This window comes from Lepus europaeus, chromosome 9 (assembly GCF_033115175.1).
Source record: "Lepus europaeus isolate LE1 chromosome 9, mLepTim1.pri, whole genome shotgun sequence".
NCBI lineage: Eukaryota > Metazoa > Chordata > Mammalia > Lagomorpha > Leporidae > Lepus > Lepus europaeus.
The window spans coordinates 6,418,059-6,437,176 of record NC_084835.1 but is presented as its reverse complement, the minus strand read 5'-3'; the positions used below and the strand labels follow the sequence as shown (position 1 = coordinate 6,437,176).

The 19,118-nt window shown below is 58.8% G+C and overlaps 1 protein-coding gene across 1 annotated transcript in view; it reads right to left on the bottom strand.

Moving 5' to 3' along the window:
- The window catches only part of LMCD1 (LIM and cysteine rich domains 1), a 40,558-nt gene extending 21,776 nt beyond the window's left edge, over positions 1-18,782 (bottom strand). The window contains exon 1 of the mRNA XM_062200358.1: positions 18,694-18,782. Within this exon, the coding sequence (XP_062056342.1) occupies positions 18,694-18,735 (42 nt within the window). The 5' untranslated portion in view covers positions 18,736-18,782. The remainder of the gene's footprint in view (positions 1-18,693) is intronic.
- Positions 18,783-19,118: the final 336 nt, after the last annotated feature.

Below are 19,118 nucleotides of genomic sequence, written 5' to 3'. Positions count from 1 at the left end.
ACGGCACCGCGCCACCCAGGAGCTGGGACCTGGGGAGAAGCTTCTAGAATGCAGCCCCTCCGGCCCCTGCTCCCAGGGAGTGAGTGCGCGGATGCTTTCTCTTGGCCCCAGGGTAGCCGGATGTGGCTCATTGGCACTGCTGAGACACCCAGCGGAGTCCTGGACTTGGAAGGACTGTAGTTGGAGGCCCTGGGGGTGCACGGAGCAGGGCCTCACCCTGGGACTCCTCTCTCCCAGGAGTACCTGCTGCAGGAGAAGCCATTGCCAAGAGCAGCACCAGGGCATGGATGTTGAGGGGCTCACGCCAGTGGTGCAGTGTGGAGCTGTGGGTGGGCGTGGGGCTCGCAGGACATGGGCTTCCCTGCTGGGTCAGCTTCCTCGCCCATGGTTCCCTCCTCTGAAGAATGGCTCCTCCCTGCCTGTTTTTCCAGAGATTGTAGAATGAAATAAGTTTACTGCTGAGAATGAGCCAAACACTGGAAACAAGGTGGGAAGGTGGTAGTGGGCAGTGCGGCCACAGTAGCCAGCAGTCCAGCAGTCACTGTCTGGCAGAGGATGCCCAGGAGGTGCATCAGGCCAGGAAAGACCTAGAAGCCAGAGGAGACAAGCGCGGCCCGGCAGAACCCTCTGCACTGCGGCTGGCGCCAGGCTGGGGGCTGCGGACGTCGCCTCGGGGTCTACCGTGATTCCGATTCTCTTTCAGCAAAACTAGCTGCTCTTTCTCACGGCGATAGCCATCACCCAGCATTTCCACCACAGTTCCTTTAAGGTCCTGGGGGCCCCTATGAGAGCAGGAACCTCATTTTCAGACGAGGGAACTGAGGCCCCCCCACCCCCCCGGAAGCGGCGGAGCCTGGATGTGCACCACTTTCAGCAGAGCTCCACTCTTGTCGGATCTGCTGCACTCCGGGCACAGCACTTCACAGTTTACAACATGTGTTCCCAGCCCCCATCTCGCTTGGTTTCCTCAGCGATCCTAGGAGGTTTGCATTTGGCTCATGAGAAAAACCAGCTACTGAGGATGTCATACACACTCACAATGCTGGAATCCAGACCCTGTCACTTCCTGCCTGTCCCCAGGCAGCCTCCCATATGCTCAGCTTTGCCATGGGGGCACCGGGCCACTTGGCTCCATCTGTGGGTTGGGGACAGTGGAGCAGGGTCTACACCCACGGCCCCTCAGACCCGGAATCCTGCTCCACCCAGTAGATGACAGTGTACATGGCCTGTGAGGGTGAATGGTGCGGCAGCAGTCACAGGAAGTGAATCCGAGCCGTGGGACACGGCCCCTGTGAGTGCTGCAGAGTCTTGGCCGTGCCCCAGACCTCCGAAAGCACGGCTCTGCGGCGGGACCCGGCTGGCAGCTGATTCTGACAACCAGACACGAGGGGCTCAGCTGCAGGGTAACCCACTGCCTGGTGCAGTCCTACAACTCCAAGGCCAAGGGGGCCAAGGGAACCAGTACAAGCTGGCTTCCTACTGATAAAGGGGTTCCCAGGAGCCAAAGGGAAGTGCTGGGGTTTTGAGTCTACACGAGCATCTCCCAGTGCTGAAATCCGCAGTGTAACTGAGCCGATGCACTCCGAGCCAGCAAGTGTTTTCCAGATACCTGGGAGGCCATCGCAGGTGTCTCGGAACCGACTCAAAGAATGGACAATGCCCAGCGAAGCCCAAGCTGGGCTGGAGGAAGCCGACTGCCAGGGACTCGTTCAGCAGGGCATCTGGTCTGGCCTGCCCTGCGTGTCCAGGGAGGGCCGAACTTCTCCAGCTGGACGCCGACGGATGTAAGGCTCACCTGGGGCCGGCACTGAGGCACGCTCTGGCTCACCATGCCTGGGGCGAGCCTGGCGCTGTACAGCCCTGCTGGCCTCCCACTGCTGCTGGTCCAGGGACCATACTCTGAGCAGCGAGGGGCCCTGCCCGTGGTTCCCAAACTTCTCTGCAAATTATATCCTCAGCGTTCCTGCTACGGACACATAGCAGTAGTTCTGGGTATGTGTGTGGTGGTGGTGGGGGGTGCCATTTAGCTGAGCTCACTGTGTGGCCATCCTTTCAAACCTCAGGTTGCACGTCTTGGGTACAGATGCTGCTTGTCACTTAAACCTTAGCTGCCACCATTAGGCACCGCACTGTGTCAGGAGCCTCCTGCAGCAAGTGTGACTGTGGCCTGCGTGTTGCACTCTGGTTGCACCTGCACTGGCCCATGCCTGCCTGATTGGTTGAGCACAGTAATTCCCGTCCTGCCCAGAGCATAGAGCACCCAGAGCCCCGGCTGGAACCGGCACTCCCTGGGATGGAGGAACCCCCGCCTGGCCTGGGGACACATGAGACCCCTGCGGTTGGCAGCCGCCTCCATTTTTGCTTTTTCTTAAAAACCACAGTCTTCTGGGGGAGTGGCTGGGGCCCTGCCCGCCTGCCAGTGCTGGAGGCACTCTGAGGAATGAGAAAGAGCGGGGACAGAGTCGCCAGGGAGGTGCGAGATGAGCTCCTAGCAGCACAGCCACCGCCGTCTACCCCATGGACTCTGTCCCGGCCGCCCTTCCTGCACGGGACCCAGGCCTGCCGGCCACCGAGGCAGTGGCCAGGGCACACAGGGGCTCCCCCTGGGCCCTCTGCTCCTGGGTCTCACGGGTGTCATCTCAGAAGTTAGAGGAAAGGAGCACTGCCTGCGTGGCCTCCCGACGTTTCCAGCAGAACTGCCGTTGTCTGTCCATCCTCGGCTTCTGGCTCCCGCTCCGCTGCCCCCGCTAGGGCTACAGGCCGTGGCCCGGAGACCCCTGTTTTCCCACTTGCTGCCCCTTCTGGGTGCTTCTGTCTTGGACCCTGCCTAGCCTTAAGGCAGCTGGCCTCCCACGGTGGCCACAGCAGAAGTGGCCACTGTCGCTTGTCATCTGAGCCCCCGTCTCCACCGTCTGAGCGGTGACGGCCTGGAAGCTGACCGTGGAAATGACATTGTATCAAGTGCCTGCTACAGCCGTGCAGGTCCCACAGAGAGCAGCACACACCTGGCCTGCACTGGCCGTGGGATGACAGAGGCTCTAGCGAGCTGCGTGTGCATGCACACACGTGTGCGTGCACGAGTCCCCACATCTGCAGTTTCCACCCTGGGGCTGCCCCTTGGGTGTTTCTGTCCCTCGGCCTGGACAAGCATGGATGTGAAGTCCTTTCGCTTGAGGTCTCTTTCCCCGGATTGTGCAATGGAGATAGAACCACACAGACTAAACAAACTGAGATTAGCCCCGTGGTGGACTGCTCGGAGTTCTACAGACGGAAACTTGGGCTTTGTTTAAAGATCAATCCTATTTAAGGCAACAGGATGCAAACACAATGGGTGGACGCTTGAGCTGATGGCAGCAGGGCCTCCCTGGGCAGGACTGCGGGGCCACGTTCAGTGGTTCTGCCTGTTTGATAGTTTGTGTGTGAAATCTTCCTAGGCCTCGGGGACCAGTCTTTAGGGAACAATTTCGACTGCCTCCCCAAGCTTCTCTCTGCCCCGCCTTGGCGGGGGGGTGGGTGGGTGGGGCGGGGCGGGGCAGTGCAGACCACCGAAGTGCACGTCATCTGTGGACAAACCAGGCTAACCTGGCAATGACCCTGCAGTGGACTTCTCGGGGGTAAGATCCCGCCTCCGCCTTCCCACCCCACCCCCGGTGGCTGAGTGTCACTGAGTGGAGCCTGGTTCTGGAAGAGTCCGGGTGCCCGCGGGGAGAGCCAGAGGGGAGCCAGTGTGGGGAAGCCGCCGGCAGCACCCCCCCCCCCCACTCCAGTGTCTGCCGTCTGTGCCGGGCATGTCCTGATGAAGTCCTTATCCCTCTCGTCCCGGGTCCACAGCTGCGTCTTGCAAGGTTTCAGGGACTACAGGCTGATTGGGGTCCAAGAGCAGGAGACAGAAAACTCCAGAACCTTCTCCTAAGCCTGACACTGCACGCCATTCGGAGCAGTCTGTGCTGAAACCCTGCCCCCTCCTACCCTGCCCTGTGCAGAACACGAGTCACTCAGCCGTGCAGGGTCTATACCGCCTGCCCACAAGCAGTTGCCGGGGTTAGCACACACACTGGTACCACGGCGCTGTGTTTAAGTGACCTGTGGTCAAAACAGCCACAGGGCCCAAGAGTAGTGAGGCTGGTGCTTGTGTTACAGGATGTTGTTACAACTGCTCTGTTTTATTACTGGTTGTTGACGTCAATCTCTCACTGTGCCTGATTTATAAATTAAACAACACAGATACCTTAGGTGTTGCACAAAACTATGCAAGGAAGCAGGGTTTGTTGCCGTCTGCTCTCGTACACATGCTCCATGGATGCTGTGCCGTCACAGTCCCCTGGCTGTCTGTCCCCTTCCCATGCTGTCACCTGGCATCACAGAGCAGACCCCGCGAGTGCTGGGCCGGCCCAGACAGGATTATCTGCCCCCATTTCTCCTTGCTGTCTGCCTTTCGGGTGATTTCATGTTCATATTTTTAGCACTTGGCAATCGAAAGATAGACTGAGTGATGATAAGACTCAAATCAGTACATTTTTCAAGGATTTGCAACTCTTGGAAAGGCCTGGCCCAAGGGACAGGGGACAGAGGGGCCACAGAAGTGCCGTGAGCTCATTCACACAGCTGGGCTCCGTCCCCCGGCAGGAGCCCCGGAACGTGGGAAGCGTGGGAGGTGCCGCAGCCACCTCTCACCTTCCCAGGGTGCCGAGGCTGGGCTCACGCTGGAGCAGCAGCAGGGGACAAGGCAGATGGCTCGGATCCTAAGCCGAGCAGCTCGCGGCGGGCGGACAAGGCTCCTGCACTTGGCCAGCCTCAAGTGCGGGTCATCTTTGTGGAGCGTCTGGCTGCCAGGGTGGCCATGACAGAGGAGAGGGCACCAGACTGTGCGGCCACCAGCCCCTCGCGATAACCGTGTTTATGCGCCGTCTTGTCCGCAGCATGCCGGCAGATCTGAGCATGAGAGGCCCCGCTGGACCGCCGCGGCGGGAGTCGGAAGACTGGGCTGGGATTTCCCTCAGACACCAGCTGTCTCTGAACTAGCGACAGATGCTGCCCAGGCTTCCGGAAGCGGTGGCGTGTGCAAAGGCAGACCCGCACACAGCCGGCCCCGGGGGCAGAGCCCTGCTTGGTTTTATCTTGAGAATAGCCTGGGTTTCTCGTTATCTGAGACTTTATTAATCAGTGGAAGGAGGTCCTCTTGGCTGCTTCCTCTTCTGGACTTTCTATGACCACACAGGGTCCCCGAGGGCAGCAGCTGACCTGGGTGCCAACTCCATCTTTTTCTTTCTTGGTTGTGTTCTGCCCCCAGCCCCACGCTGAGCCCCAAGTTAGCCACCTCCCGGGGGAGTCTTATCTGCAGATGGACTAAATAGTTTGGGGGAAGTCAGAGAAGGGCACATCAAGTCCCCTGGGGACTCCTCGCTCCCCTCACCCTGCTCAAGCTGCTGCTGTCCCAGGCCTCCTATCTGCAAGTTTCACTTGGAAACGGCTTCTGTGGCACTTGGATTTCATGGACTTCATGTCAAGTGCAGAGCCGCAAGCTCCAGGCCACCCGCTGGCTTTCCACGGTTCTCTGCGTTTTAGCAGTCTGATGTCTTAAGAATGTCGTCCTCTAAGAATGTCACTTGGTCTGCGTTCCGAATTCTAAATGTGCAGCGTTCCGGATCTTTCCAAGGATAACATGCTTTTATGGGAGTTCATTCTGGGATGGGGGGAGCCGAGCAAACCGAGTCGAGGATTTTGAATCTTGCCTGTCTGAGTCTTAACAAGAAATGTGCTGCGTGAAGGGACAGCATTGCTAAATGCTCTGCAGGTTTAGCCTGTGCAAATGCGTCAAGCCAGGAATCCCACATCCAAATGCGGAGAGTGTGTGTGACGATGGAGGCCTTAGCACACGCGCACACGCACACACGCGCACACGCACGTGCACGGGCAGGAATTCACTTGAAGCGGCACTGCCGTCTGGGTGGTGCACCGCGAGCTGTGATTCAGGCTTGCGCCTTTTGCAAGAGGCTTTGCTGGTTGGAAAACAAGCTCCCTATGCAACAATGTCTCCCCTGTTCTCTCCTTTTTGCTGGCCTGTGTTTTTTTAAGACTAAGACTAAACTCACTTTGCAGTTCAAAGCTCGCACCCTTTCCTGTTGAATATTCCTGTAGAATAAGCAGCTGTACTGACTATAAATGGGCAGATTCTTGGTGAGTAAAGCCACACTCCAGAGTGGAAAGTGCCCCACAGTACATAGGTTGAGCTTTCTCACCCCTGCAGAGTGGCACAGCAGTCAGTGGGAGGCCAATTGTGGGAAAAGCCCACTCTCAACGCCGGGCTCTGCAGCTCACCAGATACACTTCAAAGGGAAGAGGGGAACCACACAAGCCAGGTTTCTCTCCAGAAAAATCTCTCGAGTAAATTCAGAATCACTTGTTTGACCATTTGCCCACCCCAGGCAAGGCGGCTCGATCCACTGTGCCCCTGATCCTGCCCCGATGCAGTGCCCTTGGCCTGGATCCGTTCTCTCTCCCTTTGCCTAACAGATGGTCCCAGGAAGCCGTGTGCCTGCACCTCCCACTGGGATGGCAGTTGTTGAACGGTGTAGGGAACTGGTGCTGTGACCCCCTCCTACTGGACTGAGCTCTGAGGGGCTCCAGGCCCTCTGGGTTGGGCGGGACAGCTCCTCTCATCAGTGCCTAGAGCAACATTGAGCACACAGACGCGCTTCCTGGCACTGCAAAGCTGTCAGGTTAGAGACCCGTCTCACGCTGATTCCTAAGGGGATGCAGAAGGAGAGAGAGCCACCTTTGGTTCCAGGCGTCCCTTGTCACCCAGCACCCCTGGCCACTCCTTTTCTGCCTCCTCTCGCTCCATGGTGGACACAGCGGCTCTCTCCCCTCCTCTGACTTCACACCCACAGAGTCAACACTTCCCTGCAGCTCTCTGTGAACCTGGTGATGGACCTGTCACCTGGCCTCCTCGACCACGCACACCCATGGGCTCCCTTACATTGGTGGTAGCCCCGCCCGGCCAGTCCCCTGACCCAGCCCACCAGACCTGCTAAGGATGCTCTTCCTGCTGTTGGACAGCCCAGCACCCCCCTTCCAGTCTGTGTCACCCCGGCATGGGGCATCCCAGGAGGGGAGAGGGGCTCTGCAGGGAGCGCCGGCCTCTTTACCTTGCGGAAGGTGATTCTTTCGAGAGTCACCAGGAAATTGCACACATACATTCGACACTGTGAAAGCTCTGGCCCATCGGTGAGCACCACTCAGCTCTGCAGACTCGCTGTGCTGAAACACCGCCCTTCTAGAAGCACTCCCACCCTGGGAATGCTTTGGAGACAGGGCGCAGGGGAGCTCTGTGCAAGGCGGGGTTGCTGGCCTTGACCTCAGCCCTGGCTGCTGTTCTGTGCAGTGTCATGACACCAGGTTCACAGCCTGCACCTCCCGCACACTGAGAACACGGCAGATACAGAGGGACACGCTGGGGGTAGACTTTCCTGCATCTGACTCCTGTCCATCGTTAACTACGTAACCATGGCAACTTACATAACCCGCCCCCCGTGAGTCTCAGTTTTCTCACCTACAAAATGGGCTGGTTGTAAAGATGAGGAGAGAGGGAGGCCCCACCAGGCCTGGGGCGTGGCTCAGGCTGGGTCAGAGTGGCTGGCAGGCCCTAGGCAAGAGCAAGGCTTCCACGCTGGCCCCCACGGTCAAGGGCACGACAGGGCTGGCCTTGCTAAGCGTCTTGGCTCTGAGCAGTAGGGGATGCTGGGAAGAGAGAGGCAGTTTCTCTACTAGTCAAGAGCAGAAGTCAGGTGATTCATTGGACCAGCCACATTTTAACAGCTGATTGTAAAAGCCACTCACTCCTCCCAGCAGAACTCTGCGTAAACAGATGGGCCGGCTGCTTCCTCGCGGCGTGGGCAGCACCGTGTCAAGGGCTTGGCTGAACTTGCAGAGAACTGGGAGGAGCTGATGCGAAGCGCTTTTGAAACAGGGAGCTCCGGCCCTGAGTCGTCAGGATAAGGAGACGCGCCCGGGCCCGGCCTGCTCAGAATTCCCTGTGCTTCAAAGGGTGCGTGCTTGGCAAGCATTGCAGCGCTTTCCTGAGTCGGGGGGACGTGGCTCGTGGGGCGTCTCCGCTGGCCCTGCTCCGCTCTCAACCTTCATCACGCCCGAGACACAGATCACGCTCTGAGCTAGCACTCCTTGGAACGCGCAGTGGCCAGCTTCCCGCCGGTTCCCGGCTCGCTTCTCTCGGGGATCAACACTGCTGACCGTGGCTGCCGTGGTTCTCTGGACCAGGCCAACGGCCTCCCCAGCCCAGGGACACGGCTGGAGTCTGTCCTAGGGCCCCTGTGTTGCCAGGTCAGGGCTGCAGCAGGGGCAGGAATGGGGGCCTGTTGCCTGCAGTTCTCGCTGGAGAGGAGGGTCTTCCTGCGGGTCAGATGTGGCCACGCCCAGCTCGAGGTCTGGCCAGGCTGCTGCTTCCCCAGCTCTCTCGCTTGACTTCCGTTTCCTGTCGCAACCTGGCTCTGCACCCCCAACTCTCATCTTGCTCCACGGGTCGCAGAGGCAGCTAGTAGGCAAACTGAGGGGCCGGCGAGGGCGTCCAGGGACAGGGTCTCCATCACAGATTCACCCCCGAGGCTGCACCAAGCAGCCTGGCCCTTAGCCCCACTGTTCTCACGATCCGTACTTGCCAGCTGCTCATCAGACGCTGTGTGGGCGGGTCTTCCAGGTGCACCTGCAGTACAAGTTCACACATCCACAGGAGCACCACGCAAAGGTGTGGGATTCTTGGGAGTGGCCAGAAGTTGCTGTGTGCCCTTGCATGGCCCGACGCCGCCTGTCGTAGGGGTCCGGCCATCACACTTCCCTGTCATCATGGATCCGGTCCCTCCTTCTGCTCTGAATGCCAGACGAGGGACTTACATAGTGTGCATGCTCTGCCTGCTTTTGTTTGTTATGGTTAAGGCTGCCCATGCTGTTGCATATGCTAGAGTTCTTAAGCTATTTAAATATAAAGTGATTTTTCCTGCCCATTCTCTTGTTGAGGGAGATTTCAATGGCATTAGGAATAAAACTGCCCTAAATATGCTCGCTGACGGTTTTCCTCATGGATATCCATGCTCCTTTCTCTTGGATACTTGGCTACCCAGATGCGAAGTCACTGGGCTATGGAGCAGGTGCACATTGGCTCTGTTGGGATCTGTCACACAGTTAGACAACATGGCTGTGGCATGGGGCACCCTCCCAGACGAGTGTGGGTTCTAGGGGCTCCCCATCCTCCGTAGCACTTGGCGTCCTCAGTGTTGGCCGTCCCCTCGTGTTCCAAATGAGCAGTGCCTCCTGTGTGTATCAGCCAGGCAGCACCTCACTCACTGTTTTCAAAATCTAGCTCTTTGTGTTGCTTTGTAGGAGCCTTTTGTACGTTCTGCATAGGAGCCTTTGTCAGAAACACATACTGCGAATACTTTCCCTCTCTCAATGGCCTTCCACCTTCGCAGGGGCATCTTTTAAAGAGAATTGAGTTCATTTGGGGGCCAGCTGTCATATCTAGTTTTATGGGGCACTCCCACTAGATGGACAAGTCAGGACACAATTTGAGGGTCCGATGGTTCCAGTGCCCCGTGTGGGAATGAGCTACAATACCTTTGCAGGTTGTTGTTTTTAAGCCTGGGATCTCCTGTCTGTACCAAGGTTACTCTTTGCCTCCGTAGCCTTCTCTGAGCCCATCCTTTCTCCGTTTTTCTTCCCTTGCACGGGGAATGCTCTGGCTCCTCCAGCGTGTGTGACCTGGATTTGCAGTTCTCTTGGTGCCTTCACACTGCCCAGTCCCTGTCTCTGGCCACATCTTCCACTTCTGAGCAGCAGGAAGCTGGGTGGCACAGAAGTGGCCTTCCCACCAGGGTGAGGGTGGAAGGGGTGGGACAGACCCTGTCTAAATGGAGGAGCTGGCACGAATCCCAGCAAACTGGCAGTGTCTGGCTCGCTTGGCCAACAGCTGGTGCCAGGTCTCCCAGCAGGTGGGCAGTGACCCAAGAAACGCATGCTCTGACCTTAGCTGTGACCCACCATGCGACGTAGCAGGTAGAGTGGAACTTAAGCCAATGCAGGCTTAAGGCTACCAAAGAAGCAATAAGAAGATGCAGAGAGAGAGATTTTAACCTAAAATGAGAACGAGCTTTCTAACAATGAAATGACACTCCTCCTGGAGCGGCGAGTGCTCCTCACGGCCCCTGCCCGCCCAGCCTGAGCCCACGGTAAGGTTCCGGAAGCAGCACGGAGTCTTTAAAACCCTCTGAGACCAGAGTTTTAACCCCTGTTCTTCTGTGCACCAGCGTGGGAGACTCAGACTGCCAAAGGCCCTTTGCACCCTTGAAAATGAACTTCGGTTGCTGCGATGTGCCGCAGGCAGCAGTTCCAGCAGGAGGAGGTCCAGGGAAGGCACAGCGGCCGTGACGACCGGTGTGGCTCTCCCCAGGGCTGGTGCTCTCCCCAGGAGCTGCTGGGCCCGGGCTGGGTCGGAAGGCAGAGCTGAGGGAGCAGAGCTCTTCCATCAACCTCGGCCCTTCCTCAGGTCCTGCAAGCACAGGGATACCCTGGGGTCTTTTTCCTCCGTTTAATGCAGAGGACAGAAACCAGGATACCCGGGGCCAGGTGGGTTTCAGGCCAGCTCCACCTGTTGTGAAATGTGGTGGTGGGGGGGCTGAGTCTGAGAGCTGAGGTCAGAACTGGGCGCGAGGGCCACTGCTGTGATGGGAGGCTGTGGCTCTTGCTAACCACTTCCTGAATTTCAAAAGGCTGACTGCCCTCCCCACGCCTCGGGGCTTCTTTTCCTTCTAATGATCCATTGAGTTCAAAGGTGACACTCAGGGACACAGGACCTGGGCTGTGTACTCTGGTGTACTTCTCCACACACCCCAAGACGGAGGGTGGTCCCCAAGTGAGACCTCGGATGGGAGGGAGTCCGTGGGCAGCAGGTCTGCCAGGCGCCACCCGGACTAACAGCTCAGGGGACACTTGGATGAGACCCCCAGGGGTGGGACCGAGCGCCCCCTCCCCTGCTGTCCCCAGCCCCTCCTGCACCTGGGGCCTGTCCGTGCACCATGGTGCTTCTCTGATGACTTAATAGCTTCTTGCTCTCCTGCAACTCTCAGATTCCCAGGTTCCTTTCCTCTGTGTCTCTGCTTCCCAGCTCAGACCCTGGTGCAAAATCGAATAAATGCACCGGGCAAGGGCAGTTCTCGAAGGTGGCTACATGAGAAGTGAGTAAGCAGGAGGCATTAACATAAGGTTTCCATTCTGTTCACCGTGTTACTCTCCTGAGCTTATTCAGTGGTGACGCTAACTCTGTTCAGCATACATTCCTTCCACCTCAAGTGCTATGCTAAGAAGTAACTTTTAGACCCATCTTATTGACCAAGAAACCGAGGCTCAGAGGAATACAGTTTACTGGAGGAACAGGATGTAAGTGGCGGGGTTGGGATTTGAACCCAGTGTGCTGCCTGTAAGAGCCTCAGGTCTCTATTACAGGTGCATGTGTGCACATGTATGTACATGTGTGTGCAGGTGTGTATGCTACTGCTAAAGCTTTCTCTGGATGGGAGTGTCTGGGCTCCTCTGGCTGTCTTCTGTGGATGTATCTCTTCTCAGGACCGAGTTTGGGTGCACAAGATGAAGTTGCGCAGGGCACCAACAGTGAAACACTGACGTACAATGCATTGACAGGGCTGAGAGCAGGGTCACCTCAGAGCAGGGAGGGGTCTGATCATGTGCTGAGGGCGGGGCTCAGCTCCATAAGCGGATGCTCGGGAAACACCCGGAAGGCTTCCTGGAGCCTGGCCTTCATCCACTGTCACGAGAAACTTCACGTTTCCGTGAGGGAGGGAGGGATCTGGAGGCTACGCATCACTGAGTTCCTTGACAACCCCGAGTTCTGCGCTCTGACCCCTGGTTCAAACCCTCTCTTCTGTCCACCAGTGCGATCCCCACAGAGTCCCCCTCCTATACTTCTAGCACAGAGAGGCCTCCAGGGCTGACCCCAGACCCCATCACAGCTGTATCCCTTCAACAGGGGCACTGGCGGGGGTGGGGGGCCCTGAGGCTGGCTGGCTGCGGCGGCTCTGTCCTGGGAGGAGATGGGCCCCCCTTCCTTCTAACTCTGCAGCCAGCAGGTGTCCCCTGTCAGTCACCTTGGTGGTCAGCCTCAGGCATCAGTACCGAGAAATGCCACTTAGTCATACGGCCCAAATAGATGCTCTCTCGTTAAGGGCATCGTCAGCCAGGAGCCCTTGCTGTGTGCCCTGTCCTCTGGTGTCTGTGACATCAACACCAAACACACACACACACACACAATATATATATATATATATATATATATATATATATATATACACATACACATACATATATATAATCATCACCACAGTGTGCAGCTGTCTCAGGCCACCTGCTCAGCCCAGACAACTGGTCTACCACCACCACTCTGTGAGAAGAGGCTAGGGTAGGGGGTGCTGATTCTTGGTGGGATTTGAGTTGGCAGAGGGCTCCTGGCCTGGGACCTCTTTGCACCCACTGCCTCTGCTGTCTTCTTCCCCAGGGCTCTGTTGGAAATGTGCTACCTGGGAGGCGAACTCTTAACCTGACTTCCTTGTTTCACTGTGGGGCTGGGCCATGGCTCCGAGGGTGGGCGTGTGTGTCGGGGGCGGGGCTAGGACACAGCATGCAGCACAGTGGGCACAGTGACTGTCCGTGGCCTCTCTCCTGCCTTAGGATAAACAGATTCCACCACCCTGAAGATCAGACCCAAGTGCTCCCTACTCCTTGTCCTGTGTTCGGCACTCACACACGACAGATGCTAAATACTCCCCACGTGGAGAAGCAAGAACGAGTCCCCCACGAGTGAGGCCCGTGTCAGCAGCCGACACTGGGTGAGGGGAGGGCTGCCCCGGAAAGGGCACCAAGCAGGCCCCCAAGGCCTGAGCGTGGCTGTGGCCAAGTCCACGTTCAGCGCTAGAGAGAAGGTGCTGTCGTCGGGTATCTTGCGCACTGTGTGCGCTGCAGGGACCTGAGCTAAGTCTTCAAGCTCCAGCACGTGATGGCCGTGGGACGGCCGTGCGGTGCTGACGGGCGGACACCCCGACAGCAGGGAGGAGCGTTCCCTGAGCACGCGCTGCACATCCAGGCAGCACACACCGGTTCTCGCACAATCTGAGTTCCAATGAGAACTGCAGATGAAGGGCTGGAGGCCCGAATGACTGAGGCCCCTGGGCAAAGTGTACAGACCCGGCCGATGGCGGAACCGTGGCTCACACCGCATCTCTGTGCCTGCAGGTGTTGTGTGTTTAACCACGCCTCCACAGGAGCCCTGAACCTTATGGCTGAAGCCCAGTTCATAGCCAGAATGTTTACCTGGTCTGCTGAGGTTCGAGGCTGGCCCAGAGTCAGGACACGCTAGAGCAGACACCCGCCTCCTTCATTCACAAAAGATGCTATCCGTGCATCTTGTTCCCGGCCCCACCCACTCACATCCCAGACCTGCAGAAGTGTCCTTCTGCCTCAAGTCCCATCCCCAACAAGCAGGAGGCTGCAAGACCCTGCTCAGCTCTGTCAGACACTGATCGGCCTGCATCTGATTCTATAGACAGATCTTACACAGTTCCCAGAGAGGGGGAAAAAATCCACGAACAAACCCACGCTCCTCTGTGCTTCTCAACAGCGACGCCCAAAGGCAGCCTGTGCTCTCCCTGCCCTGAGCAATCTCACTGGCTTTTAAAGCTGCCCCAGCTGGGGGCCCCCCGAGTCAGGCCTGAATTTCCTGGAAGCCCCAGCCTGGGATCCCCAGGGTTGTTTTTCAAACGTCAGGATAATATGTGTGGCTGTATAAAAGGACTCGCTACCAGCCTCTCGCGAGAGTCCCTTCGAGAACAGCAGGGGGGACTCTAGCAATACTCCACGGCATGGCTGGGGCTCGCGGTGGGTGGCAGGATTCCCCAGCTCGGTGCGCTGTGGCCGCTGGGGATGCTGGGCAGCCTCTGGGAGGTCAGTGAGTCAGGAGAACCTGACCCGGGGGGAAGCCGCAGCAGTGCCCATGCCCCTCTCCAGCACACTCTGCTCTGGATGAACAACTGCTAGCCTCTCACTGGGAGGGGCCGGTGTGGGATCAGAGAGGGTGTTTTCCGTGTCCCACGACCTGTGTGCTCCTGTACAGCACAGGTGTCCTGCAGGCCGAGGGCGCTAACCTGCAGGGAGCAGTCACGCATCCGTCCTGTGTCCTCCCGATGCCCAAACAACGCTGTCCTCACGGAGGGCAGAAGCCATATGCGTAACGGATGTAAGAACAAACACATCCCTTCTGGGGAAACACAGAAGACAGTTGCTTGTCATGTAAAAGAGCAGACAGGAGCCAAGGAGTGTGGGAGTTGCGCTTTAACAAAGCTCCACAATCAGATGCTTGGTTCTATTTTTGTGAAAACATAGCTTCCTTATCAAATATGTACGCCTGGCTATCTGATAAATGTGACCCGACTTCCTGTGTAACTCTGTCCATGAAAGTCTGATGGAGAGCAGTCTCGCAGGCCTCCGCCGCTCTGTGCGCCAGGGCACCCCACACGCTCCTGGGAGGGGCAGAAATGCCGTCAGCTCATGGGGCGCCCATGGGAGGGGCTGGCGGTTCCGCACCTGCTGAGGTCGGGGCAGCTGGTGGCCAAATCCTCTTGCTGTTGTCAGATTAAAAGAGGGGGCGATGTTTCCAAATAGAGGACCAGGGAGAGGGAAGGCTGTCACCCTCCCCCAGGGAGGTCCTGGTGAGCCACTCCGCTGCCTGCTCCCAGGGGCGTGGAGCTTTGGGCCTTGTTTGCCATAATCATTCACTCTTTGAGAGATGGCCTCTTGCACAGGGGAGGCCAGCAGGACAGAGGCGGAAGCCCGGGTCTCACCAAACTCTGCCCCTTCCTAGGGAGGTGACCTGCCCCAAGTGCACAGCCAGCCGCTGCTGCAGTGACTCAGTCGCCCTGCCACACACGCGTCCTTAGTACCGACACTGCTGTGGATGCACGGCGGGGACACGCAGAGCCCCCTAGGTCTGTGACTCACTGGGGCCAGTCTCTGCTTTGCCATACACAAACTGTCCTGGATGTGAGTGGGAACGGAAGCGTGGCTCTCCTCCCGTGGGCAATTGGTGTCTCTGCTCGGGAGCGCACGGCTGCCCCCCTCCTTCGCTCCTGGCTGGAATGTGAAGGAGAGGCACCCCACAGCAGCCTGTGTGATAGCGCCCCCTTCCTGGGCCCAGTCTCTGCCGAATTCACTCTGTTCCTTCCTGGCCACTGTTGGAGAGTTAACGTGGACAGAGGGGCTGCCCAGTTCTCTCGGAGGGGAAAACCAAAACCATTTCCCACCGTGCCATGTGCGCATATGCAGGGGAGCTGCGACTGGACCCCTTAGATCAGAGCCCTGGCACCCCAGGGATCCACGCCCGAGTGAAAGTTAACCGTGACTCCCGGCCCCCACCTGTTCAGAGGACCTGAGGTGCACAAGGGAGTGCCTGTAGCACCTGCTTCTGCAGACCCTTTTACACAGACACGGAGAGTTTTTCATCCCCCTTTTTTAAACAAGGCTCTCTTTGGAGCCAAGGGGCTCGTACACCTATGGGCATGTCTCCAGCGCCTTGGCTGTTACGGTCCCCAAGTGACAGCTTAATATGTTTCAAGATTGAGGGAGCCCAGGACAGGTCTGGAGGAGCTGTGTTTATCTTGGACCGGCTCACCCGGGCAGCGTGCCCACGGCTGTGCACCCTGCAGGAACTGGAGGCGGAGGCAGGAAGGGCTGAGTACAAGAGGTGGGGACTGACCTGGCGGACAGGAAGGCTGGGCGGGCTGGGGGGAAGGGTGGAGCTGAACCGGGCAGCACGCACAGGCAGGAGAAATGTGCTGTGGGTCTCTTTGCTCCGAACCTGCCTAAATTCCTGGGAACGGCTGCACAGGGCTTCCTGCAGAGCCCAGCAGGCGTCGGCACCCTTCTCAGCGACCGCTCCCGAGGAGGTCACCTCTCTAGGCTTCTGTGTCCCCATCGCAAGAGTGACAGTCAGCTCCAGGCCCCCTTCCAGGCCTACGTCTCTCCACCCCCAGGGTGGAATGTTCGGCGTCTGGCAATCTGAGTTCAGAAAGGGCCCCTGATGCCTGTGAGCAGGTTCTGTGTGTGCGGGTAGAGAAGGCAGGCCGGGTCGCTGGGCCCTGCCCGAGCGTATGGGGCTGGGCCGCTGGCTCAGGTTCGGGCACAGACAGTTGGGTGCTCTGCAGATGGGACAGTTGTAAACAGGGCTCCTTCCAGCACCCACACAACACCGAGGACGACCCTGGGAGCGTCCCCCGAGAGCAAGCCTTTTGCAGACCTCAGGTTGTTAACTGTCTCGTCCACTCTGGGAGGCAGGAAGCTGGTGCCGCCTCCACCACCTTCAGGAGAGGCCGGCACACAGACTCGGCCGCTCACCAGCTCGCTGGGGTGCACACGGCTAGGAGCCGGGCACCGAGATCTGGACCCAGACACGAGGCCATAGCCTGTCTGTGTCACCAGCATTCTTAGCAAACACTAGAATGTAGCCATAACAGTGGCTGGTCCCAGCAAGGGAAATGGCATTTGGCCTTCGAGGCCCTCTTTCACCCAGGAATGCTGGCCATTGCACGGCTCCCAGAGAATGCTCTGTGCCAGCAAACTTCTCTTTCCTACCAGAAAAACAAATGATGGCCCCAGGACAGCCGCTGGGATTCTCCGGCTGAGCTCACGACAGGGCGGTCGGGAGCTGTTCCCAATCTCTGCCTCTCTGGGCCAGACTGTCCCTCAGCCGGTCTGGAGCTGCCCTGACTTTGGGGTCTCATCTTCTTCCTTGAAGAACTCTCATGACTTTTTAGCTACTGGGGGCTCCTGGGGCTGCCCTGGGCACTGGGCAGTGGCCACAGGATCTGTCTGAAGCTGTTTCTCATTTTGTAAATAGGTCCCTTGCTGCTCTGAGGGTCTATGAAATTGTTTCAAAATCTCCAAGTCTGACTATGCATCCAGAGGCTAAATGCTATTAAAAAAAAAAAAAGCCCTCCCCCCTCCCCACCATTGGAGATTCAACAAGTAAACACACAATAAAACCTCTTTAGCAAGCTGTTGATCCCACACAGCACACTTAAAACCCACAGCAGGACGGTCAGCGGCTCCTTCCCTGGGTTGCTAGTTGAAGACACCACTTATTCTACAAAGTGGCAATCTTCTGGCTCATTGCTACTTTCTCCAGAGGTGTTAAAAAAAAAAAAATCCCGCATCAGTACCTACTGCATTCTTGTCTAAGTCTGCAGGTGAGTCTCGATGCAGCCTCAACACTTTGCAGGCCAAGGAAGGGGGCACTAGAGAGTGACAAGGACATGGCCCACCCCTAATCCGGATCCTTGCAGTCTCCTGTGCAAAGGAGGAGAACAAGGGCCCGTCAGGCAAGGCACAGGCAGGCCTTGGGGGTGTTGCTTCCCAAGCCAGCCAGCGAGCAGCTCCAAGTCCCAGCGCCCCCCGCTCACCCCCTTTCCAAGGACAGCACAGCTCCGCTCCTCTGCCTGGGATGGGGAGGCCGTCCAGACACACGGGTCTCACGAGTGCCGCATGCCACAAGTGGACAGACACCCTAGGTGACCCGCTGGGGTGCTAGAGCCGAGACAAGCCAGGGGGACTCCCGCCAACATGGAGGGACATGATGCCGGCACCACCCGGTGTCCGGCCACAGGCCTAGACTCCACGGGGAGATGACGTGACCCCACCGAGAGTGGGCAAGGGGCACGGCGCATTCCAGAGAGGCCAGGATGAAACCTGCCTGGGTGGATCCGTGGCAGGGGCAGGGCCCTGGGACAGGCATCAACAGAAGGGAACAACTGCAGTCGGCAGTGCCAGGCCGGCAAGTGGCCCGTGTGCGTGCTTTTGATCCTGACCTTGTCTCTCTGCCTCTCTCTCTCTCTCTCTCTCACTCTCTCACTCTCACTCTCACTCTCTCTCTCTCACTCTCTCACTCTCACTCTCATTCGGCCCCACAGGTAGTGGCAGATGGCCCTGCTGGACCAAACCGCAGCTGTAATCAGAACTTAGCAGCGGCTGCTTTGGGAGCTGGGGCCACAGTGTCACTCACCGTGGCAGTCACCCCCGCGTTAGCAAGGAAACTGAGGCCAGGAGAAGCGGCTCTGGAGGGGCGCGGCCCAGGGGCGGAGCGCTAGAGGCTTTACTGACACCCTGCCTGCGGGAACCCCAGCTCCCTGGATACATTCCCTTGGGAGCCCCACGCCTTCCGGGGCTCCAGCCTGTGCCCCCCACCATGCGCTCAGGTGGGGTACGTGCGCGCTGGGCGGCTCGCGCCCTCCTGCAGCCGTCCACCCGCTGTCCACCCGCGTCCACCTTCCAGGCTCCGAGGGGGACGCGGCACCAGGTAAAGAAGGGGTTGTGTGCGCGGGGCCGGCAGAAGCTGCGACCCCGGTGGTCAGCGCGGCGCACCCCGGCCGCAGCGTCCACCTCTCCGGGCGTCGGGAGCCGGAGGCAAAGGCTGGCCCCAGAGGGCCACAAAATACAAGTTTCCCCGAGGACGAGGACGAGGGCGCTCCCTGAGACCCGCACCCAGCGACGCCGCGGAGCGGGGTCCCGGCGCCCCCTCCTCTCCACCTCCAGAGGACTCCGGCGGCCAGCACCCCGCTCCCCGCTCACCTTCTGAGCTCCTGCGCGCAGGTCCTTGGCCACCTTGGCCATCTTCCCGGGCAGGGGACGCAGGATCGCTGGCTGGGTTCACACCGCGAGGAGAGTTCTGCGCGCAGAGGGCGCCGCGCCCGCTTTAATCGGCGAGCGGGACTCCCTCGAAAACCGCGCCGGCCAATCCGCGCGCGCGGCCGCGCCGGGCCAGCCAATCGCAGCGCGAGGCCGCCCCCCGCAGCCCCCCCCGCGCAGCGCGGCGCTGACGTCAGCGCGGCCGGCCCCGCCCCGCCCCGCGCCCTCCTCCGGCGCCGCGGTCCGCCTGGGTCAGAAGGGGCCGAGGCCGAATGCGCGGGCCGAGGTATTTTTAGTGATGCTGCGTCCAGAAATAGAGGCTGAGCCGGGATCCCCTGCCCACCCCGCCCCGGGGGCGCAGGGGCAGG